This window comes from Ambystoma mexicanum, chromosome 1q (genome assembly GCF_040938575.1).
Source record: "Ambystoma mexicanum isolate Mex_15411 chromosome 1q, UKY_AmexF1_1, whole genome shotgun sequence".
NCBI lineage: Eukaryota > Metazoa > Chordata > Amphibia > Caudata > Ambystomatidae > Ambystoma > Ambystoma mexicanum.
The window spans coordinates 1,305,224,887-1,305,250,244 of NC_090922.1; the positions used below are offsets into that span (position 1 = coordinate 1,305,224,887).

General features: G+C 47.6%; 1 protein-coding gene across 1 annotated transcript in view; it reads left to right on the top strand.

Annotated features, from left to right (window-relative positions):
• Positions 1 to 25,358, top strand: part of IFT25 (intraflagellar transport 25) — a 345,349-nt gene that overhangs the window by 118,110 nt on the left and 201,881 nt on the right. The window contains exon 3 of the mRNA XM_069642159.1: positions 10,416 to 10,522. Coding sequence (XP_069498260.1) covers positions 10,416 to 10,522 — 107 coding nt within the window. The remainder of the gene's footprint in view (positions 1 to 10,415; positions 10,523 to 25,358) is intronic.

A 25,358-nucleotide genomic window follows, 5' to 3' on the forward strand; every position in this document is an offset into this window, starting at 1 on the left:
CGTCAAATCTGATGTCCTCAAAGTGTTGTGGACTACATTCTAAACGTACCCAATGAGTTTGCTTGATAATACGGCCTGAGACTAATGGTGACCCATCCACGGATTTAACCTCCTCACTTCGTTCTTTGGGTATCAAAGGGATTCCCAGTTGAGCCACTAAGATCTCATCGACGAAGTTTCCGGTAGCACCAGAGTCCAGCATCAGAGACACCGGTATCCGGTGGTCTTGCCAAGTGATATAACCCGAAATGGTTACATGTGCAACTTTGCTTTGCAGTGTATTAGCTAAGGAACTAGGGGTGTATTCAGATCGACTCGCCGGGGCCACCCTCACTGACGAGCTTTCGCGTTTCCCGACTGCTCACCTTTGGGTTTTGCCAAACATTCCAGGACAAAATATCCAGCCTTCCCACAGTAAAGGCAGAGCTTGTCTCGTCGTCGCTTGTCTTTTTCATCCTTAGTTAAGGGGCCTCGAATCGTTCCTATTTGTATTGGTTCATCCGAGGGCTTATCGTTCTTACCAGGTTTTGGTTGGTGATCCAATCGAACCATTGGCTTGGTGTCCCACTTGCGCTTATCTTGCCTCCTTTCAAACTGTCTTTGATCCAACCGTAAGGCCAGATCGATCATAGAGGAGCATGTTTCGGGTTGTGGATCTACCTGGGCTATCAAGTCTTTTACCTCATCCCTTAACCCCTGGTAGAACATGGCTAGGCGCTTCTCTTGGGGCCAGTCTGTTTCCACTGCTAACCGATTAAAGGTGGTTACATAGGTGACCAAATCCTTACCCCCTTGGCGTAAAGTGAGCAATTCTCTGTGCTTAATTAGAGTGGCGGCCCTTCGATTGAATATCTTCCCAAACTCCTCTAAAAACATGTCCCACTGATAGAGAAGTGCGTAATCTTTCGTAACTAGCGGAGTGGCCCAAGAGGCAGCATCGCCCCGAGATACAAAATCATGAAGGCCGTGCGGGACTGGGCAGTGCGAAACACATTTGGTTTTGTAATGAAGTGCAATTGGCACTGCATTACAAACTGATGACATTTTTGAGGATCCCCATGGTAACGTTCTGGGGCAGACAAGGGAAGCGGGGGCTCGGTAGATACATGCACCTGGACGGGGTGGGTGGTGCATGGTCCGCGGGCAATGGGGTGGCCTGGGCATTTGCCTGCACAGTCAACGTATGAACTTGGCCAGCCAAATTGACATAGTCCTGCCTTGTGGCAAGCAAGTCGGTTTTTAGGTCTCTTAGGGCATTTAACACCTCCTCCATGGCGACGTGCTACCTGGGCGCTTGACAATACGTGGTCTTGCGCTCCTGTCATGATCTTGGCCTTGCACCGAGGTAGCACGTACACCTATCTCCCCGTTGGGTCTTCGGGCCTGGGGTGTTAACAACACAGGCTTCCTTGACCCTTCGGGGAGAGAGGGTTAGGGTCCGCAGGTTGGATAGGATGGGGTGGTTAGGCAAACCGGGTAACAGGGTAGGAAAGGGGGAATGGGAGGGATAAGGAAAGATTGAGAGGTTTAGAAGAGATGCCCCTCCTGGGTTTTCATAAGACAGCTGAAACTCCGCCCATTCACTCCTTCACTTGAATTCACGTTCTTCAGTTAGAAATCTAGATAACACTTTGTCTAGAGTCCCCCAAAAGTTCACAATTAAACTGCATTGCCTTTTCTGCTGTCTGAGTTAAATGAGTATTACAGACATACCCATCGGACAACAAGAACATGAGATCACAAACATATTCAAACAACATTAGTTGTGTCAAAAATAAAGCACTTGGCTTCGATTGTTCAGCGGGAGACTCGGGGTTAATTCACCAGGGTTCTATCGTGCTGTGCGAACAACGGAACTCCGCTACAAAGAACCAAAAACAAGAGTGAGCGTGCATTCAAGGATCAAGGTTAATAGTCATAGATATCACAAATCCTGGTTTCAAAGTAAACTACACCAAAACGTTAGAAGAAGCACGTGTAGCTAGTGCGAGAGTTCCGACTCGCCAATTAGCAGGTTAACAGTGCCGGTGCTCCGACCAAAGGATCAGTAGGGTTAAAGTGTCAGAGACTCGACTTCAATAGCTTTCACTACCGGGTGCGGAGCTGCTCGGCTTCCAATATACACTAGCCGGGCTTCGAACCACCGCTGTCAGTGAAACCGAATTCCCCACAAACACCCGACGCACTCTACGAGTGTTCGAGCTGACAGTAAACAAAGAACTGAAAGATGCACTTATCTGGAGAATTCAGCGGGGCCTGCAGAAGTCGCAGGCGGGGTGTGGCCCCGCTGATAGTTGCCTGCAGGAGCCCGCTGGAAACACGTCTTGCCTCTTCAGAAGTCCGTAGCGCAAGCGGCATCCCACGTGTTCCCGGGGCGCATGCGCTTTCAGCAAGGCGTTCCCCTGAAGTTTCCTGATGACTCTCGTACACGCAAGGCTGCTGGGAGTTGTAGTCTTGTTGCTTCTTTCTTTGGATTTAAGGGCTTGGAGGCTGGTTTGCCTACACCTAGCTTTTTGCCTGCATGAAACACAAAGCAAGGTCCTGAAATAAAGAGGTTTTAACCTCTGGATTGCTTTATTCCTGTGATTCCCACCATCCACAGTACTGGGGCATTGCATACTTCCCCCCATCACTTGTGGAATCTTGACACCATGGTTCTTGTCACTTTCATGCTTTTTTGGATTCAGCTTCTCTGCAGAGTTCTAGCAGGACAGTGTTTCTCCCTAGGTATGGATTTGGCCATCCAGCAACATAATGGTGTTTCTGTTACTCCCCACCACCGCCGATCGGGCCGGAGTGTTGAATAGAAGACCTTGCGGAAACTGACCAGGATGATGGACGGCCTTCTGCACTGTATCGCCAGCCAGAGTAATGAGTAGCGGTACAAAGGGGAAGACAGAGAATGGTCGATAGGAATATCCGAGGTCAATAGGTTCACAAAAACAAAGATCCGAGTAACGCTACGATTAGAAGCAGCGTTATGAACAACTGGCTTCCTTTTGAGCAGGGTACGTGGGGCGGAGCCTGTTTGCCTGCGTAGCGTGGTTAACCAGCTGACTAGACACATGACTGCTACCTCGTTCTTTCGCTCTGACCCATTTCCTAGGCAACCTCCAGTGGTGCCAAAATGGGGCCGCCAGACGCTGGAAAAGACGAAAATGGTCCCAAAATGAGCGTCCGGACTGAGATGACCGCACAGGTGGGAAGGAGCACAGAGACCGGGGTGTGACAGTTTCACATCATGTGCAGCAGGAACCATCTCAACGTTCTAATCTTGTTTCTGTTCTACTACTTTTTATTTGCTTGGCGGAACACAGATCTGGTCACCTCATCAGAAGCCAGAACAACAGACTTATGGATCAGCCACAATGGGGCAACCTCGGGGGCGTGGCTAACTGCCATGTAGAGAGGATGCGACTTCGGCAAGCTCTGCTAGATGTGCCACTTATAAGCTGTATCCTACGGCTCTGAAACATTAAACAGACCCTGCAAGCACCACGATTGCTGCGGACGCCGGCGTGAAGCTCCTAGACTCACCACACACAAGGGTGTAAGCCCGAAAGACTTGTTTTGCTGCCCGCGAATAACTGTTCGGCAAGAAGCCACGATGGCGGCTCTCACACACTCAGCCCGGGGAGCCCAGCGCCAGCCCAATGGACCGTGAAACTAAAAACCTGCACAATCGCTCGTGAGAGGAAGAGGTAGAGCGATTTGGTGGTGCAACTGCCGAACGGGGCATCGGCGGCGTTGCATGGGCCGCCGAGACCCTCGAGGACCGTGGACAATAGGAGGAAACCACCGTCCCGGCTGCGGGGAGCCACGAAGACCAGACCGGACCCGCCAGAAGAGGTGAGAGCAGAGCGGGGGGGCTGCGCACTGAGCCTAGTGCAGACGGCCCGCCGCCCCGCCTCACTCCCGGATACGTCCCGCCGGTGAGCGGAGGACAAGACCGGCCCAGCTGAGACCACACCGCAAGCACCGCCTGCGCATCCCCAATACTCCAACGACCCGGGGGGCACACGAGGGCTGGCCGGAGACCCTAAAAAACGAACCACAACAGACCCGACCGGATCTCTAGCTGTGAGACGGGTCGCCCTTCTGGAAGGGTCCCTGGCCCCCCCTACCCGCCGGAGGCCCCGGGCGAATCTACAGTCCACTCGTGGAGTGGGGGTGGTGAGCAGCGGAGGTTGCGGCTCCTTCAACCTGAATGCGCGGAGCTGCCGAGCACTGGCCTGGGGCCCTCTGTGTGAGCCCCCCACCAAGTCACGCGCCGGCAATCAAGCGGGACCTTGTAAGCTAGCCCCCCGCTGCATTAGGCAGACTCCAGTAGCAGACAACGCACAACTCAGGCCTCCACACCTCGAAGCCGCAAACCACACCCGAGGCCACAAAGGAAAGCGCACATCACCGAAACAGCCCTCAGCGCCCAAAGCCCACAGACATCGCCGGAACCAGGGGAATGTCTCGCCTGGACAAATTGACAGGGAAGGGGGCTAGGTCCAAGCAGCGCCAGACCACCATAGATGCTTTCACAGCCAACAGACTCCCCAACCCTGAGGCCTCAGACACGGCATCTGTTGAGATGGAAACTGGCCCCACTGTAGCGGTGGCCGAACCCAGCAATACCCAACTCCTGGAGGCCATTAAGACATTCCAAGCAACAATGGTGAACAAAATCGATGCTGTGGCCACAGATCCGGGCCTCCTACGCCAAGACGTCTGCTCCTTGGCTGGTAGAACCGAAGCGCTGGAGACCCAGGTACGTGAAAATACGGAAGCAAAAACCCAACTCCTACACGACGTGGATGGCCTCCAGCAGAGAGTCAAAAATTTGGAGGACGGAGCGGAGGAGGCAGAAGGGAGGGCTCACCGCAACAACATCCGGCTTCTCGGCCTGCCGGAGGGCATTGAAGGCCCAGACCCCACCAACTACGTGGAGAATCTCCTGCCGCAGGAGATCGGCGCGGAAAAGCTGTCGCAGGGCTTCTCCATAGAGAGGGCTCATAGGTCACTTGCTAAGAAACCACCACCAGGCGTCCACCTAGGCCTATGATAGCGAAAGTACTGAACTACAGCGACCGAGAGGTCATTTTGGCATATTCATGATCAGGTGGCCAGATCAAGAGGAACTCTGTCAAGATTGCGATTTATCCCGATTACACCTTCCAAGTACAGATGAACAGAGCTCAGTTCATACATACGAAGGCCAGATTGAAAGCAGCGGGATTGAGATACATGCTTCTATACCCCTCAAGGCTAAAGGTGATACACAACAACAGGGCCCTCCTCTTTGACACCCCAGAACAGGCACGGGACTGGATGGATGGACAGCAACTACCTGACATCGAAGACAAAAGGCGGAAGCCGCATTGAACCGCCTTCCAAAACTGCAGGAGAACTTTTCTTAATACAACTGCGTATCTGCAAAAGGACCTAGCCTAATAAGCGGCTGATATGATCCTACTATGCGGAACGCTGAAGAAAGAGCTACCCCAACCCCCAGGAGTTTCCTTTTCAGGGTACCTTTACCCGCCCGTAGGGCACCCAAAGACCATGACTGCTCCTAGGGAGCAGAAACGGGACAGTCATAACGAGGGTCACCTCGCTGGACCAGTTCTACGTTTGGGAAGTTTGTTAAAATGGAGGGAGAAATGGGGAGTTAGCACCCACGTTGGGAAATTTGAACAAAAAACACTGAGACCTCAGGATAACTTCACGACAGATACATCATTAACAGGACCTCGACCGAGGCCGAGGAGGAGCAACGGACACCACGACGCCTATGGCTGAAAGAATAAAAGTAATGACGTGGAACGTCTGAGGCATGAACAGCTTTGTGAAACAATGCCGGATACACGCATATTTGCGACGATGCAAGGTTGGAATTGCTATGCTCCAGGAGACACACCTAACGAAGGAAAAACTGAAGGCGCTAGCCAAGACATGGCGAGGGAGCCTGATCGGATCCTCCTACTCCTCTTATGCAAGAGGGGTCCTGATATGGATCGACCCGACCATCCCATTCAGAGTAGTGAGCACCAAGACGGACGAGGAGGGCAGGATGGCACTTGTGCAAGGTACCATGGAAAGGAGGGAACTATGTCTGGTTAGCACTTATGCTCCTAACCATGATGCCACCGCTTTCTTCCACTCCCTGTTTTCTCGACTGAGCCCTTATGTAAACTGCAATATGATTTGGGTGGGAGACCATAATTGCACCCTAGATCCCCTCAAAGACAAGTCTGATACCAAGCACTCCCGCCCACCCCCCCCAGCCAAAATATTGTCTAAATTAATAAGCCAGCTGTCACTATGTGATAGGTGGAGGGAACAGGGCCGTGAGCGAAGAGAATACTCCTTCGTCTCCCCGCCACACAACGTCCACACTAGTCTGGACTATATTCTAGTCAGTCTGGGGCAGCAAGCCACGTTTAGCGACGCACAGTATTTGCCAAGGGTGCTGTCAGACCACTCCCCCATGTTGGCCACCTGGGAGGTATACCCGCCCAGACCCCCAATTCCCATGTGGAGACTTGGGGCCGAAGCCCTGCTCGATGCAGCCTTTCGCGAACACATAAAAGACAGTACCGATGAATACTGGCAAAACAACCTGGACAGTGTTGAATGTGTCGGTACCGCGTGGGAGGCATATAAGGTAGTCATGAGGTGAGAGATGATTGCTGCGGTGGGGGGCGCCCAGAGGTCCATCATGAATTCCCTCGTGGGCGTGGAAAAAGAGTTGGGGGAGCTGGAGAGCAGGGCAGATTCGACTCCAGAACATCTACAGGAAATAACCAAACTGCGACAAACCTGTCTGCCGCAGTGTGCTAAGCACACTGAAAAAACGCACACGCTGGGAGATAAACCCGGTAAACTCTTAGCTTGGCTTTACAAGAGGGAAACCCCTAGGACTTCCATTTGCCACATACACAGACCTGATGGCACCACAGCGCACACCCAGGCAGAGATTAACTCGGTCTTTTCCGAGTTCTATCATGACCTATACTCCAAGACCCTGCCCCCCACTGACACCAAGATAGAGGATGCCCTGGATAGCATAGAGCTACCCAAAATAGATTCACAAATGGCTGAAGCCCTAGACAACCCAATCACCCCCGACGAGGTGAAAGCAATAATTAGATCCTTACCATCTGGGAAAGTGCCGGGCATGGATGGCCTACCCGGGGAATTCTATAAGTCATATGAGGAGACCCTTGCCCCACTGCTAGCGCAAGTATACAACGAGGCTTACGAACGCGGTATCCTCCCTGACTCCATGAGAGAACTCATAATAATCCCCTTGCTGATGCCTGGAAAATATGGGACGGACTGTGGGTCATATAGACCACTATCTATGTTAAATGCACTCCTTGCAAATAGATTACGTAGAGTGATCCCCCTGCTGATTCACCAGGACCAAACTGGCTACGTGCCAGGGCGCTCCATCACCGAAAACTTGCGCATGTTGCACCACATCATATACAGCACCGAGCGAGAGTCTCAGAAATATGCTGTGGCGTCACTAGACGCCACCAAGGCCTTCGATTCGGTGAGATGGGAATGGCTATATGCCACCATGGTTAGGATGGGGATCGGACCCGCCTTCCTTAAATGGACCCAATTGGTCTACACCAATCCCACTGCCAGAGTGCGCACCAATAAGACATATTCAGAGAAATGGCCCCTTTACAGAGCAGAGTTGCTCACTGTCCCCTATGCTATATATTATTGCCGCGGAGCCTGTAGCTGCATATCTCCAGCAGGAGTATGGAGATGGAGGCATTGAACTAGACGGGGAGACACACCTCGTCTCTATGTACGCAGACTACATTCTGCTGTACCTGCACAATCCCGAGCACCTCCTGCCCTACATTTTAAAGACTTTAGATGGTTTCCACAAACCCACGGGCATTCAGATCAACAAAGACAAGTCTTGTCTCTACCCCCTTGCTGCATTGTATAGTGAGGAGCACAGATCCCTGCCCCCTCTAGACCTTCAATGGCAGGTGACATCCTTTAGATACTTGGGGGGGTTACCATACACCGTAACCCTAGCACCGAACACATTCTTAACACGGTTAGGGCTAAAGATGCCCTTGCAAAGTCCATGGATTTTTGGGGTAAGCTCCGACTCTCGGTAGCGGGGCGGGCGGGTCTCCTCAAAATGGTGGCACTCCCCCGTTTACTGCATTGCTTTTCCAATGTCCCCTTTAACATACCCCGCTCCTTTTTCAGAGACATAAACAAACTCTGTAGGGGATTCCTTGGCAGGGAGGTAGGCACAGGGTGGCGCTGGACATTCTCCATAGACCCTATGAGAGGGGGGGATTGAAGGTCCCTAATTTCGAACTATACTACTTGGCTAGCCAACTAAGGCATGTGACGCAATGGATGGCAGATGAAACCACCTCAGACACCCGACTTCTCCAACCAGCTCTGCCTCGACTGTTACTCCGAGACTTGCTATGGGTTGAGAAGGGGGCTCTGAGACATTACCCGTACCTGGTCAGACTTGGAACCCAGCTCTGGAAGCGGGCCTGTAAAACTGTGGGGACAACAGACCCGTATTCCCTGCAGATCCCCATTGCAGCAGTTATGGCTAAGCTCTCATGGGGACACACAGAAACACGCACCCAGTGGGAACCCTATGGGGTGGCAGTATTAGGAGACCTCACTTACGAACAGGAGCTCATGACATTCACTGACCTCAGCGAGTCCACAGGCCTGCCCACAGGCCAGTTTTTGCTCCACAGAGCAGTAACACAGGCCTTGAAGAACAGATGGCTGGAGGCCACCGACCAAGTCATTGAGAACGATATCATTGAGTCGATGCTGGACACTGCTAAGGGGGGCCATGCAACCTCCAGACTATACGAAGCCATACTGCAGGGCACGACCAAGAATGAACTTAAATGTAAAGAGAGGTGGGAGAGGAAATTGGGCATTGAATTTGAGGACAAAGCATGGGAGAGAATAACCTATTACCATAAAAAAATCTCTAGAAATGCCCATCTCCAACTCATCCAGCTGTACATTACCAACAGGGCCTACCTGAAACATGACGCCATATCGAGGTTCAAAGGAGCCACAACCCAGACATGCCCCAAATGCAACGAACCGAGGGCGGGAATGACCCACATGTTCTGGAGCTGCCCGACGGTCCAGAGGTTCTGGGCCCAGGTGAAAGAGAGGGTAGCAAACGCGGAGATAGAAGTGGAAATTCAAGAGCCAGCAGTCTGCATTTTGGGAAGTTACAAGCGGAACAGTAAGAATAAGCCCCTAAATAAACTTATAGACTTGATATACATAACAGCGACAAGACGCATAGTCATGGGATGGAAAAGCGCCGGAGGCCTTAGCGAGGCCCTTTGGTGGGGTGACCTCAAAAGATGGATAGCCGCTGAGACCGCGGCCTGGGAGACAGCAATTCAGGTACAGAGGCTGGACTCCAGTGATGAACTACTCCGTTGGGTAGCGTTACCAGTGCCATTGCTCCACCCAGCGGCTCAAGACAGCGCCTCGGTCAGTACGGACAGTCCCGGCCCGGCATGAGGTCCAGAAGAAGACTGTGGATGTAACTGAGGTCTCGGAGGGAGGTGGTGGGGCGGTGGGTTTGGGAACGTTATATTATGTTGTTTTTGAATTATGCATACTGCATTGACTAATCAATGATCGTTTGTTTGTTAATATTTGTTGAAAACCCAATAAAGAAATTAAAAAAAATAAATAAAAATGGGGCAACCTCAAAGGGATCCTAGGAGGATGTGTTTTGGGTGGGGAAAGGCAGGTAGTGGCTGGAAATGGCCATAGGGGAAATCAATGGGTGGGTAAATATCAAACACCCAGTAGATGTGTGTCCCTCCTCACATGCCATCTCCCTTCTACCTGTACTCCAATGCAATAGTTTCAGCTTATAGGTGGTGCTCCATTTAAATGTTGTCTAGGGCATAAGGCTGAGTGATTGTATATCAGGCATTGACATTTATTTAACCTTAACACTTATTATAATGGGGGTCAATTAGGTAAAAATATCAGATTATGTGCATGTTAGCATCATTTTAATTGCAGGTACAAAATCAGTACACTTTTTCCTCTGTCCACCCCTTTCCAGTCTCAGCTAGCCCTCATCTTTTCTCTTTCCAGCTTTGCAGTTACCATGGCTGTCTAAATCCTGTCTGTAAAACCCTAAAGCTGCCGGCCCTAGAACTGCAAGCTTAGGACCCAAGAGGTGGAAATCCTATCCCCTGAGACATTCTTTGATGTGGGGGTTCTCTGAGCTGTATATGGAAGGGAAACATCCAGAAAATTCAAGGAGAAGCGCCTTGTCATCAGCCGATCTTCAAATAATGTGTTTGTTTTGAAAAATGTACAAACCTAAGATTGGGCACAAATCTAACATTCTCTTTGCTCAACAGGAATTCTGGGACCTGTTGGACGACAACAGGAATGTTCCCACAAGAGTTTATCATCAGTCTTCGAGGCCTCACAGAAATCAGTACGCTTACTGTGCAGAGTTATTTAGGTAAGGCGTTGTACGTATATGGTTGGTGGCATCTCGTTCTTGTCCGCCTTGCACATCTAAACCAGCTATTCGTTTTTTTTGTGTGTTTTCTGGAATGCTGTTCTTTGTATTTTTTTGTATTGGGGTTATTGAAGTTGGGTTTTGATTTAGCATACATACCAGGACAGGAATGTGCCTCAACCCTTTAGGCAGACTAGAACAATGTTTCCCAGCAAGTAAAAGAATAACATTTGGTTGACTAGTTATCTGCCATTCTTGGAGCTGCACTGACTTCAATCTATATTCCCTGGCCACTTTCAGCATATGTCTTCATGATGTGGACCATGTGATGGCTTTGCTTGAAATAGAACTCTTTATCCTAGTGTCACAAACTCCAATACCCAATGATCAGTAGTCATCCCTTTGCGACTGGCAAGAAATCAAGCATCCTAATCAAGTCCAAGGTGCTCTGTGCGGGTGGGCGGAGAAGGGAGACCTTGTTCATATAGTTTGGTGGTGTTGAGGGCTATCCAGCGGCTCCTAGACCTCTACACCTGTTTAAGTCTCTTTTAGAATTTTGTAGAGTGATGTTTGCTAATCCAATGCTTGAATTCACTCATCAGAAGTAGCTTAAACCTCACTGCTTCTTTGAGCAATTCCTCTGGGCACCAACCACTCCTACATTCCCTTTCTTAAAATGTATGTGTGTATTTGTCAAACGGGCTTCATGCTGAAAAGGTAGTTTCTACTATTTCATTTTGAGCATCATTCTTTAAGGTTCCCTTCCTGCTAGGTCAGCAACATATGCTAATGCGTTTATGAATCTGTTAGAAATGTCTGTTTCCTTCATCACCTGTTCAGGATTGTTCACTTTGATTCTTCCTGTATCATGTATTTGATATTGATGAGTAGATTGAATTGAATACAATACCTTATTTATAAAAAACATAACTTGCTGAAGAAAATAAGATAAAGGGAGTACGATGCACTTATACACCTCTGCTGCTATACCAAAGGAAACTGGATATATTCCTACAGGCAGGGCGGACCCAAAAAATCAGAGAGGCATGAGCAAAATAGTCCAATTAATTGTTCAAAAAGGATGTCATATACCAAGAGCCAGAGAAATTAACTCAGGCGACCAATCAACTGCCACTTCCTCAACCTCCCAGAGTCCATCCCAAATGTCAAGAGGTAGGGCAGTTTCCAGAGAGCCCTAGGAAGACTTGGAGACAAAACAAAGGATGGCGGCAAATACAGATTCTTTAGAAAGAAATAGTTTGTTTATAAAAAAACATGTTTTAATCTAGTGATGTCCTCCAGTTTATATACCAAAAATGAGTACTTACCCAGGAGTGGGTGAACAACCACTAAGCCCCTCTTGCAACCGCCCGCAAATCCTCCAGGTCCCTCATAATGGAGGACCACCACCATGCGGAATCCACCACCGAACAGAGGCCACAGGAAGAACTTTGAGCATTCCAGAAGAAGGGAGGCGGAAGAAGCTGCACAAGGTAAGTGCCCTGCGTAAGAGGGCCGAATTGAGAGATATGGTCTATAAATCTATAAGCACCAGCCCTATTCTACAAAGGAAAAGCAAAAAGGAGCCTGTTGGGCTGTCAGGTTGTGTGCACATACAAAAGTAAGACCTTCCCGCCTTGCAGATCCATCTCCCTGTTATCTCCGGTGATACCAACATGATCGAGCTCCATCGTTAAGCTTTGATGTTGTCTAGACTATGAGACACTGAGTTGCACTTGCCGCCTGGTGCACTCATCTTCTCACGATAAACTTACCATCCATTAATCCACCTATATCGCATTGTGCCACTCTATGTACGTTTGTTTCAACATGTTTACTCCCTGATACCATTGCCCTGCACATAATAACAGACACTGTTTGCAATAAATTCACCAAAGACCTTTACTAAATCTCCCATTCCAAATAGTGCCTGTATTTGCAAACTGTTCCATGTGATTATGCTCAGTCTGCATTGCCTTGCATTACCGTTGCTATCTGTTCTGTAAAACTGTTATAATTACCTACCGATTCTAGACCCTTGACCACTGTTTTTACACTGCACCAGCTTCCTGGGCCTATGCTGATCGCTGCTATGCTGCACTAGCCTGGCCCTATGCTAACACTGTACTAGCCTGGCCCTATGCTGATTGCTAATATGTTGTACTAGCCTGGCCCTATGCTGACCACTGCTACGGTGCACTAGCCTGGCCCTATGCTAACATTGTACTAGCCTGGCCCTATGCTGATTGCTGATATGTTGTACTGTCTGTTTGTTTGTTTATTATTTGTATGTTTATTATTTGTAATGCGCCAAAATACCCTGGGGTAACAGGGCGCAGCAGTAACATGGATTTGCAAAACTTAGTTACATCAACGATAATATAGACATACACATGAGCACAAGAAATATACAAGTTAACACAGGTGAATACATCATGCACAAATGGCCAGGGATATGCGACATAGGGGCTCTGAGTATTAGATAGCTTGCGTCTTCAGCCAAGAGATAGTCTTGGAACGGAAGTTTTGGTAAGGTAAATCCATTCTGAGAGTTGGTGGTAGGGAGTTCCACAATTTGGCCGCTTTCACTGGGAAGCTGTTGCCTCCTATGGTGGAACGTTTGTAGTTGGGGACAGAGAGGCAGTCTCTATATACTGATCTTGTGGGTCTCGGAGACGTCTGTCTGTGAAATCTGTCGATGAGGTAAATAGGAGCAGCATTATTGAGGGACTTGTGGGTGAGTGATGCAGTTTTAAGGAGAATTTGATCCTTGATGGATATCCAATTGTTCTGTTGGCTGTATGCTGTGATATGGTCCCTTCTAGAGATGCCTAGCGCCGCTCTAAGAGCGTTATTCTGGAGAATTTGTAATTTACCAGTGGTAGCTTTTGAGGACCCAAGATAAAGAGCGTTGCAGTAGTCCAGACGGGACAATATAAGGGCTCTGGCAAGGGTCAAACAGCTGGAGTCAGATAGAAAGGGTTTGGCTGCACAGATCAATTTGCACGTGTAGGCCGTGGAGGAAGCTAATGAATTCACCTGTCTATTGTAGGAGAAGTTGGAATCTAAGTAGAAGCCCAGAGTTTTAACTTCGTGTCCTACCCTGATAGTGTTGCCATCGATCACGAACGATGAATAGGCAGGGCTTAGTTTCTTTAGGCTAGCCGTAGTGCCCAGGGTGATGAGTTCGGTTTTATCATCATTCAGGCATAGTCCATGTGTGGCCATCCATACCTGGATGATGATGTACACCCTATTCACCAAGGCCAAATCCTTCCCATAATCTCCAGAAAGCGGAAGGAGGATCTGGGTATCATCTGCATAGTTAGTGTAGGTGATACCGAGATGATCCAAATCATCGAAAAGGGGCTTGGTAAATATATTGTACAGTGTGGGGGAGACACAGGATCCCTGAGGTACGCCGCAAGTGATGGGTATGGGGTCTGCTGCATCTGTGGCCGAAAAAACCCTCATGGTTCTGCCGTTAATTAATGATCTAATCCATGTGATGGCCTTGGCGGAGAAGTGAGCTGATGTGTGTAGGTGTGTGCAGAGGACAGAGTGGTCGACCAGGTCAAATGCTGCAGAGAGGTCGAGGAAGAGGAGTAGGGCAGCTTGGCCATTATCTCTGAGCATGTCGATCTGTGTTTTAAGGTCAATAAGAGCCGTCTCAGTCCCATGTTGGGGACGGAAGCCTGATTGTCTGGCTCCTAGCAGGTGCTGTTCTTACAGGTGCTTCTGTATTTGTACATAGGCAACCTTGTCCAGGATTTTTAGCAGAAATGGTACAGTCGTTATGGGTCTATAGTTTGTGGGAGTGGCTGGGTTGAATGTGTTTTTTGTTTTAGGAGAGGCAGTACCCAGGATTGTTTCAGATTGGTTGGGATAGATCCGGTAGAAAAGGAGGCGTTGATTAACTTTGTGATGAAAGGGGATAGGTCGCGGGCAGCATCTTTGATAAGCTGTGCCGGGCACAAGTCTCCCTGGCAGTTAGAGGGTTTCAAAGACAGGATGGTTTTTTCAACTACTAGCCTGGCCTTATGCTGACCGCTGGTACGCTGCACTAGCCTGGCCCTATGCTAACATTGTACTGGGCTGGCCCTATGCTGATTGCTGATATGTTGTACTAGCCTGGCCCTATTGTGATCGCTGCTACGCTGCACTAGCCTGGCCCTATGCTAACACTGTACTAGCCTGGCCCTATGCTGACTGCTGCTATATTGTACTAGCCTGGCCCTATTCTGATCACTGCTACGCTGCACTAGACTGGCCCTATGCTAACATTGCACTAGCCTGGCCCTATGCTAATTAGTGCTATATTGTACTAGCCTGGCCCTATGCTAATTACTGCTATATTGTACTAGCCTGGCCCTATGCTGACTGTCGTCATACTATACTAGTCTAGTCTGTTGCCGACTGTTGCCATCCTGAACTAGCCTACCCTTTTGCCCTACACCTGCCGATAAATCGGCCAACTCCCCGACCAACTCAGATATGACATCTCCTATGTCCAATCCATCCACCTGCTCCTTAGCCATCCTCTCTGCACTTATGGCCCTATCCACAATGGCAGCTCTCCACTATAGACTCCCTTCAGCTAGGGAACCAACTAGCAAGACACATATCAAGCCCCCTGATCAGCAGTCATTAGATTCTTATACTCAGACCCGCCAGATCTGCCCCACCATCCTAAGAAACTATAGACTTGGATCTAGACTGCCTAAGCCTCCACGTGCCTGCCCCAACACATCTAAAACTAAACCTATCTATACTCAGAAACCTCGCACTAAACCATCTGAAACCCTGATCATCAATGACCACACTAGTGATTCCATGAAAGTAACACACAACCTCAAGGGTGGCCTCATCAACGCCAGATCGCTGATAGCCCATGCTTCTGAAATTGCCGATATCATTACTTGCAACCAGCTTGGCTCCCTAGCAGTGACTGAAACATGGCTACACAAAGCTGCTGGCCCTGCCCTAATGCTAGCCATACCCCTAAACCTCACTATCCTTAGAAAAGATAGAGAAACCTCCAAAGGAGGTGGTATAGCATTTATCTGTAGAGCCGACCTCACTATCAAAGAAATAGATCATATGACTGTGCCTTCAGCAGAACTACTCTCCCTAAAATTAGGATTCTCCGCCTCACGTACCATCACGGTGCACCTTATCTATAGATCACCGGGCCCACTAGGTTCCTTTGAAGAAGACATAACCACCCTTCTAAATATTAATGCCAAACCGGGGACACAAATCATCCTACTTGGTGATTTCAACTTAGGCTACAATGACCCTAAAGACACTAATGCCTCTATCCTAGCCAACACAATATTGGAAGCAGGCCTCACCATCCGTAATAACAGCCCCACGCATGCTAAAGGCCGTTCATTGGGCTGGGTAGCAGATATCAACTGCGTTACCCTTATAACGGATATCTTTGGACCGATAATTACCTGATCTCGTTAACCATCTCGGACCTACCCCAATCCAAAACAACCTTACGACTGGTACTTCCAGCCCTCACCCATTGTAAAAAAAAATATTAGTCACCAACCTCATCCCCCTGCTTTAGCCCATCACTAATCACTCCAACTTGATTACTAACAGTCACCAACCTCATCCCCCTGCTTTAGCCCATCACTAATCACTCCAACTTGATTACTAACCCAAATGACCTTGTGGACCTGTACAACAACACCATTAACTCAGCTATTGACGCCATTGCGCCGCTGAAACTTACAAAAACTAACCCTCCTGCCCATCTCAACACCTGGTTCACCCCTAGACTAAAAGCCCTACGCAAAGAAAAAAGACAAGCAGAAACCTGCTGGAAAAAAACCCTCTCCGCAGAACAAGAATCTCCTTACTGCCCTCACTAATAGCTACAAGAAACAAATCATTCAAGCAAAAAAAGACACCTTTAACGACAGAATCAAAAAAGCAAACACCAGGGAAATCTTTTCCATTCTTGGAGAATTAGAATCACCCATTGCACCTGTAGACTAATGTACCAAAGATAGTCTGGTGCACCAACATTCAAAACGCCCTATGTAATAAAATCACCATGCTACAAGACAAAATGTCAGCCAAAACATCCTCCCTCCACAACATTGCACTCTCCACTCAAGAAGTCATCCTACAAGAACTTGCCACTACCCAAACAAAACCACTTTAACTTTAGAGCGATCTCCATCGCAGAAGCTAAGAACATCATAACTTCCCTTAAACCTTCACGTTGCCTTGGCGACACTTGTCCAGCACCTATTATCAAAGAAGCTGCACAAGAACTAGCCCCTTTCATCACCTCCTTTATCAACTCATCCTTTCAATCATGCTGTGTGTCTACCAACCTTAAAGATGCTTGTATTCTACCCCTCTTAAAAAAAGCCAACCTAGACCCTAATGTCCCAACGAATTACAGGCCCATAACTACAGTTCCATTCCTTCTTCAAATCTAAGATAAAGCTGCCTACCTACAGATTCAAGCGTACCTGGAGATTAATAACCTACTGGGCACAAGACAATCTGGATTCAGACCGAGACATGGAACCGAGACGGCTCTCCTTGATCTCAACTAGTTGAGCGCAAAGATAGAGGTGACTCCTCCATTCTTCTACTCCTCGATCTATCAGCCGCATTTGACTTGGTAGATCACAAAGCTCTATGTAACCACCTCAAATCGGCTGCCAACTTCTCCACCAAGGCGACGGCCTGGATCAACTCCTTCTTGATCAACAGAACCATAAGAGTATTCTCACCCACCTCAGATGCTGACCCAGTGCCCATCACATGTGGTGTTCCTCAGGGGTCATGTGTCTTCCCGACTTTGTATAATATTTTTACAAAGCCACTCTTCGATATCTTGGACAAACTGGGTGTCTCATATACTAATTATGCGGATGACAGCCCAGATCCTCATCCCAATCCAAGGAGACCACGACAAAGACACTATCCTCATAAACAAAATCTATCAAATCGTTCAAACATGGATGGCCACTCACAGCCTATGTCTTAACGACGATAAAACCAAGCTTTTAATCATTGGTTCCCCTAATAAACTAAACAAACTTTCCCACATGTACAAATCCATCACTATTGGCTGTATCACAATTAAGGTAGCCAAGGAAGTCAAAACCTTAGGATTCTACTTAGACTCAGCTCTTAACTTAGACAAGCAAGTAAATGCCACTGTGTCAGCAACCAGATACACCTGTAAACTTACTCATGCATGTAAACAATTTCTCTCCACGGATAGTTGCATCACCATTGCTCGAGCCCTTATCCTTTCGAAACTAGAATATTGCAATGCACTTTATCTAGGCACCAGTAAACACAACACCAAGAAACTACAAACCTTGGAAAACAATGCCCTTAGAACAGCACTAGGCATTCCTAAAGGACAACACAATCCGACCAAAGAAGAGCAGCCAACTGGTTGGTCTTCAATGACCGCATCAAACTCAAAACGCGGAACATTACACACAACTGTCTCAACAATAAAGCACCTGCATACCTCACAGAGAAATTCACCAAGCGTACATCTGAACGCCCCATCAGAAAAGCCCAAACTAACAGTGTCAGAATCCCAAACTTCAATCGCAAAAGAACTGGAGGCTCAAGCTTCCCAGTAATGGCAGCTCAACTTTGGAACTCTATCCCAGACTCTCTAAGAGCCACTCCCTCCTTTCACGTAATCAAAACTAATGCTAAACTCTGGCTACTCTCCAATGACCGCTGATGCCACACCCCATGAACCACCGGTCTCCACTGCTAAACGCTGTCTATAGATGCTCCTCCCTGTTAATACTAACATAACCTCAATTGTAATTGATTCCCTGTATGTCAATGTAAGATTCCTATGAAACTGTAATATAAGAAATGTAAGATATTTATATAAATGTAACCTAAGACTTCTTATCACAAGAAATGTAAGATTTCGCTGTAACTGTAACCTAAGATTCTCGCAAGCGGCCAGTTGCCTAACGGCCCGGTGCGCTCTACAAATAAATAAACAATACAATACAATGCAATACAAAGTGCATGGTCCGTCATCCTGACCCAACCTAGTCTCTTTCGATATCTCTGGAAGAGAAAACCATAAAGCAAAGACAGGCATATGATAACTGCCAATGGAAAAGGTTGGCTGCTGGCTTCTGACACCCAACCATATATTTATTCACCGTAGGCCCTTGTCTATGTGTACAGTTCAGGCAAACGGTTCATGTCGTACTGGAGTGCCGTCCCGGAACTCCCACTAAGTCTCTTTGCTTCTGAATTTGGTGTTTTCTCTGTCTTTTCCCTTCGCAGAGACATTTGTCTTAACTGTTTGTTCAGTCTGTTCCACACTCACTCCCCAATCTGGGAATCATTCCGTCAGCCTCTCCCCCCACTCTGGGGCTCAGCTCTTTCTTAATCCCCACTCTGGTGTCTTTCCACCTTTCCCCACTATGGGGCGTGCCTCTTTCTCACTTCCCTACTCTGCAGTTGCTTGCTTCTTTCCCCACTCTGGGGTTCTTTCCCACGTCCCATCCCTCCTAGCTCTGGGACTTCTCTTTCTCTTGGGCCACTCTGGGCTTTCACCATTCTCACCCCAATGGTGGGTTTGCCTCGTTCAAGTTTCCTCACTCTGGGACTTCTTCGTTCCCTCCCCACTCCTAGGTCTGTATCCTTCTTTCTCCCCAGTCTTTGGTTTCTTTATTTCCAACCCCGCTTTGGAAATATCCTGTCCCTTTCTCGCTTCACTGCCCAACACCCTGGAGCCACCACGTACCTGCTTGGATTGACCAGCGCTGCTCGGGATGGATCTGAAGTCTGATTGACTTGCCTCTCGTTGCGTAGCCACTTATGCAACTCTTCAACTTGACTCTGCTCCTACCAGTGGTGGTTCCTTTCCTCTGCCCACTCTGTGTGGAGTTGGGCAGGTGGCCTCTCTTTGAGGATTTCCCTCGTCCCTCTGAGGTATGCTGCTCTCTTGTCCTTGCAGGCCGGCACACTTATGGCTACTCGACTACTGTGCATGGCTGCACTTCCCTAGTGTGCACAGCAGGCTGGAAAATTGCATCTGGTGTTTTCCCTTCCTTGCCAGCCTCCCTTCCTGTGGACGTGTCGGTGTAGGCAAACTCTGTGGGATTTGCAGAAGTCCTCTCCTTATTGGTCCCTTACATGGCACTCCTCTAGAGGGCTGATTTTCTCTCGTCACTGCTGTCTTCCATGGATATCAGGCAGCGCATGGGTCAGAAGCACACTCGCCCAATATTAAGGGATATATAGCAGTTTCATACACCCTAGCGTCTGCATTCCCCACAAAGGGTTATTAGTGTTGTGAGAAACCAGAAGGTGTCTCACCGGCTAGTCCCTGGGGGTCTCTCTCAGGTGGCCAGGGCATGGCCACCACCTTTGGATTCAGACCCTGCAGGTGGACCAGTGCAGAAGGATCACCTTGGTGAGGGGTCTTCAGGGAGTGGGAGTGGGAGTGGGACACCTGATGGCGTGACACGGTGTCCCCCTCTATGACACCTTTACTCCATCCTACCATGTAGGATACCTAGGAACTGTAACTCCCCCCAACCCCCTTCCTTACACAAGCTCTTTCACACAGACAGCCCGCTCGGGAGAAAACAGACTCCTACCCGAGCATTGTAGCTGACAAGTCCACTACTATGGTCAGGCAAAGTCAGGCAATTACTGTTAACAACTCACACCTGACCTCCCTTAAGCTTCCCCACACGGATAAAAGGTGGAGCACGAGAGCACACTCTGAGCGAGGCAAAGCACACGAAGGAACAGTGTTTTCCAGGCAGCAGCTGAACGAGGGGACAAAGGTGGCAAACCGAGAAGGGAGAGCAAGGAGGGTGATACCCTTGACCTTTCCGGCAAGAAACTGTTACTTTCCAGAAACCTTAAGATTAAAAGGCATAAGGCCAGGAAACTAGACTGACGAATCCTGCATTGTGTGTCGGAGATACCCAAGTCAGCCTACATGAATAGTCGGGTAGGAGCAGCAGCTGCTGTGGTACCGTCCTTGGCACCAGGATCAAAGCAGCGCTAGAGAGATTAACACAGGCGGTGAGTTGGGGGAACCGATGCAAGATCGGTCTGTATTAAAGTCAATGTTGCAAGTGGCAACATTGTATGAAGAGCGCAAGAGCGAAAAATATTAACGCGTGTAATGAGAGACACGAGTAAAGTTCAATTGCCCATGGATGTTTGAACTTTAAAATGAATCCGAGAAGGTATGAGACAAAGTAACATAGTGGTCCGGCACCGCGGGTGTGCTCAATCGGAGGTCTCTGTTTGTTGTACCCAGCCAAGAAGTGGCAGAAGCAAAAGCAATGAACTTTATGGATGAAGTGGTCCTGCAATGGTTTAAGAAAAATCCATCGCACAGTCGAAAGTCTTCGAATTTTGATAACGAAAGAAAGCGAAGAAAGTGAGATTATAGGTTCCGAGCCAGATCGAGGAATACCAGTTGTTCGTGCCCTATCGAGGAAGACCAATTGTGAAACTGTGTTTAAGGGGGGTCCGAGCCCGACAGAGGGAGACCCGTGGTTAACAGTAAAAACATGAAAACTTGTGAATGTAAAAATCCTGATGGGAAAGGCACCTTTGGTACTTGATTGTTACACCAGACATTCTGCTAAAGAGACTTTTATTGGGAAAGAGACTTTGGCGCAGAAGGCCCAGTTACCTATGTTTGAACTGCATCCTCATGGCACAGAACCCAGAGTTTGTGCGAAGCTCGAGTGTGTGACCTTGTCCTGTGCTAAAAATGTGGGGAACAGAAGCCAACTGCTCAACTATCCCAACATATTGTTTCTTGATCACTTTTCTTTTGCATACATCGTTTTCCCACACCTTTTGTATTTGGAAGTAAGGCTTGGCAATAGGTTTATTAGTATAAGCCCTTTTATATTGAAAGAAACTCTTATTATTTGATGGTCGTAGCTTGCTCCCATCCTTAGATTTAGGGTTAGATAGGCGTTCAACCAACCCATTGAAGTCCAATAAACCACCTCGAACTGTCATCACTTTTGTCTGTCTTCACTGTTTGATACCATGCCTTCCTTACAGTGACTGGGGAGGGATGATGACTTGCACCCCTCTGTGAGGTATTCCTGCCCCCAAGGGAAGTCCCCTCCGGAGGGATCCCGCATACCCAGTACCATAGGAGGTATTAAGCATTACAAGGAGAGTTGACACAGTGAATAATTGATTTCACCGTCCAGAGTTTCCATCTGATAATGTAATCTTATAAAACAACAAGAGATTTTCATCAACGATCCCTGGAATTAAGTGTTGTTCCCTGGGAACCATAGTCTGCAGAAACATTCATGTTGACTAGATGTTCTTGAAATATGAAAATAGTGTACAAAATATCAACATTATGAAGATATCATTAATGTAAATGTTTTTAAAAATGATCTCTGCAGGAAGTATGTGTCATGAACAACCCTGTCTGAATTCAGTAGGCATTTTTGGATGAATGATGGTTAAAGAGTGTGAATTTAAATACGTTATAATTGTTAAGAGAATATTCTTAGTGATGTGGGCAGGTCCCTTTTTGTTATTTTATAAACTGAAGCTTTCTTCGAAATATACATTTGCCCTTGTGATCTTGTGAAAAAAACAAAGGGTCCTTTATTGAAAATGTGTTCTATGATTAGGTTTATGAAAGAGACTTGGCCAATACATTTTGAATTAATTTGAATCTAGTCATAAGATTTATGTGTTTATATATAGGTAATTATGATTTGTATTCAATCTAGCCATTCATGTCAAGAAATCATAAGCAAAGGATGAAAGCAAAACAATCCCGAACAGGATAGTTGTGCATGATATCTACCTTCATTCTTGTTGGTGTAATAGAAAGTCCCCTTACACTAAATGGTTTCCTCATCACCAGAAACTTAGCTTGTCTGAGCTGTGCATCATTGACGAACTCAAAGAAGGTTTGTGTCTTAGCCCAAATGATCTGGTCGAATATACCTAACTTGGTAGTAAAATTGACTGTCTTTTTACCAACCATCCCATGGTGCACACCTTTTACCTATATTATTGAGGCCTTTGCCTTCTCTTCCTGGGGGCATTACAGAGCAGCTCTAACCACAATATGTGCCTGAGTCTTCAGTTCGGATGGTTACCCCTAAGCTGAAGCGAGGATGGTATAGAGTAAGGCAGGGAGTCCCGCAGACACAGAAGCATAGGCTCAAAGTATATAGTAGCAATAAAGGCAGCAAACAGAAAAGGGTATGGACCACAACTTACATACACACGTTTGTTTTCCATAAATAGCTGGGAAGAGATGAGCTTAGGCAGATCTATTTCGGACGCCACTGTGTGCCTAGGTGAGCCCAATTAGCGGGGTCAAGGTGACCACCAAAGGTGTGCCCACTTTAGACAAAACACCTCTTTGACCACGGATTCTACCACCAAGAATAACTTGATGGGACTCTTGAGAAAGAGGCACCAGGGATCTGGCAAAATGTGAGTGTAGAACTCTTTGATGTGCTAGTAGTAAGAGGCAGTGGTAAAGACAGAAGCAGAATGAGAAACTACAAAGGACCTTGAGGAAGAACATGAGGGAACAGACAAGCATTAATGATAATGGAAAGGAACAATAGGAGAAACCGACTAATAGGAGGAAAAAGCATCCACCAACAGGCAGGGCTCACCTGAAGTGTTGCGGGCGAGGTATTCGCCATCTTGGCAGTCTAGACCGCTCCCCGTGGTTCAGACGAACGATAGTAGCGCAGTGAAATGTTGCAGCTGCTATTGGCGCCAGTCATGCCGTATATGCCAAATTGACCATCTTGAGGGTCCCGGAGTGCAGACAATAACAGTGTTGCCCCACGAAATGGGAAGCTGTTACCATACAACAATAACCAAAATGAGTCCAGAAAAGTGACTGCCTCATGAAATGGGAACAAGCATACTGTTAATAAATGTGTCCCGATAGACAAGAGAGAGATGCAAGAAAAGAAAGGGACAGAGATTCGGAGCGATCAGATTTTCCTTTTCCTTGCAAGAGTATGCTATTAATTTCTGATTGTATCCTTTATAGTCTGCAATTTGCAGATTTACTAGTCCCATTGTAAATGCAGACTACAGAGACCAAAGTTCGAGGAAAACAAGAGGATGCAAACCTGAGGGGTTTGGAGATTGCCTACTAAGAACCAAACCTTAAACAAAGTACTTTTGTGAGCAAGCACAGAAAAACTAACCTTTTACAAAAATTCCCAGGATAGCTAAGACACTAATGGTTTAAGACAACAAATAGAACTCAAGGCCATAGGCAGAGTACAGTTCAAGAGGGAATATTGGACAAATTATTAGGGGGATCTTGACACAGAAATCAGGGAATGCAAAGAAAACCAGCAGCAAGAGATTTAGCAAGAGTACTGCAGACTAAGAACAAGTTCACTGAGAACTGGAAACTATGGACTGGAATCGGTTAACTGTCCACTAAACTACGTACTGTAATGTAGGAAACTACAGTCTGAAATAATGGAATGCGATCAAGGAAACTAAGAACAAAACCTACGGCTAAAAATGAGGAAAACTATGGACTGAAACTACAGACTGGAATCAAGGAACTTTGGTCAGGATGGAACTGTGGACAGAAAACTGGACTGAAATCAAGGAAACTGTATTCGCACCCAGGGAAGAGCCATTGACCAATCAGGTAGCTGAAATAGCAGGCGAGAATATACATTCAAATGGATTGTGTCCTCCCACGTATTCCTCACCATTGATAAGTCTGCTTGGAGCTTCAGAATTTTTTTTTTCGCCATAGTATTGGGGTCTGTGCATTTTGGACTTGTGCCCCTCAACTGCGTCAGTCCTGTTTTCGGTCATGACATTGATGCTGGTATAAGTAGCATGCGTGCCGGCGGTTTCCTTAGTTCCATTTTTCCATATGCTCAGCACGCTTCGGACGGTTCATCACCTCAGCGATATTTCACTGCGATCTTCAGTATCTCCAAGGTTTTCGACGATGTCTACACTGAAAATTGATTTTAGAAGGTGTTCTGATTGTGGAGCTAAATGTCCATTACGGACCCACCTCGAATCTGCCTTTGGAGTCTGGGAGTTGATCATAAAATCAACAACTGCGGTTCCTGTGAAGGCCTTGAGGGAGAGGAAGGGGGAAGCTCGCTCGCTGCAGGTAGGCCTCTTTCTAAATCTCCTTCAACAACCCCTTCCAAAAGCAGGTCGTCAAACGAGTACAGGGAGATTTCTCTGGCGAAGAAGCTCTCTAAACATTCGAAGTGCTTGAGATCTCGATCTCGTCCGCTTCATCCTTGAATTAAAAAAAAAAGCAAAGAAACGTTGCCATCGTTCACGATCGTCTTTGACAGACTCCTCACCTGACAGAAAGAAAATAAGCTTTCCCAGCAAGTCGGCATATCGAGCTGATTTGGAGAATTTTGGTCTCCAGATGCTGGACGTGTTTAAAAAGGCACCTCCGAACGCCCCTTCGGAAGTACTCAAGAAGGCTTTGGATCCCACCACGCCTAGTAAGGCCTGCAGGGCGCCTTCAGTTACCAATAATCGTGCGCCTAAGAGCCCCCGCAGTAAGTTTCCCCGACTTTTGTTGAAGAAAGCTTTGTCTCCTCATAAAACCTTCCTCCTCGAGCGGACACCAGGCCAGTCGAGGCCAGTGTTGCTCTCAAAACCGCTGAAACTGTCAACACGCCCGGCGTCTTTGATGCCCACAAAGTCTTCGAGATTCGTTGAAAGATTTTTCAAAGTTGTTCAAGCCTTTACCAAGGCCAGATTTCTTCAGGTCCATAGGGTCTATATCTGAGGTAGAGGAGGAAGAGGCAGATGT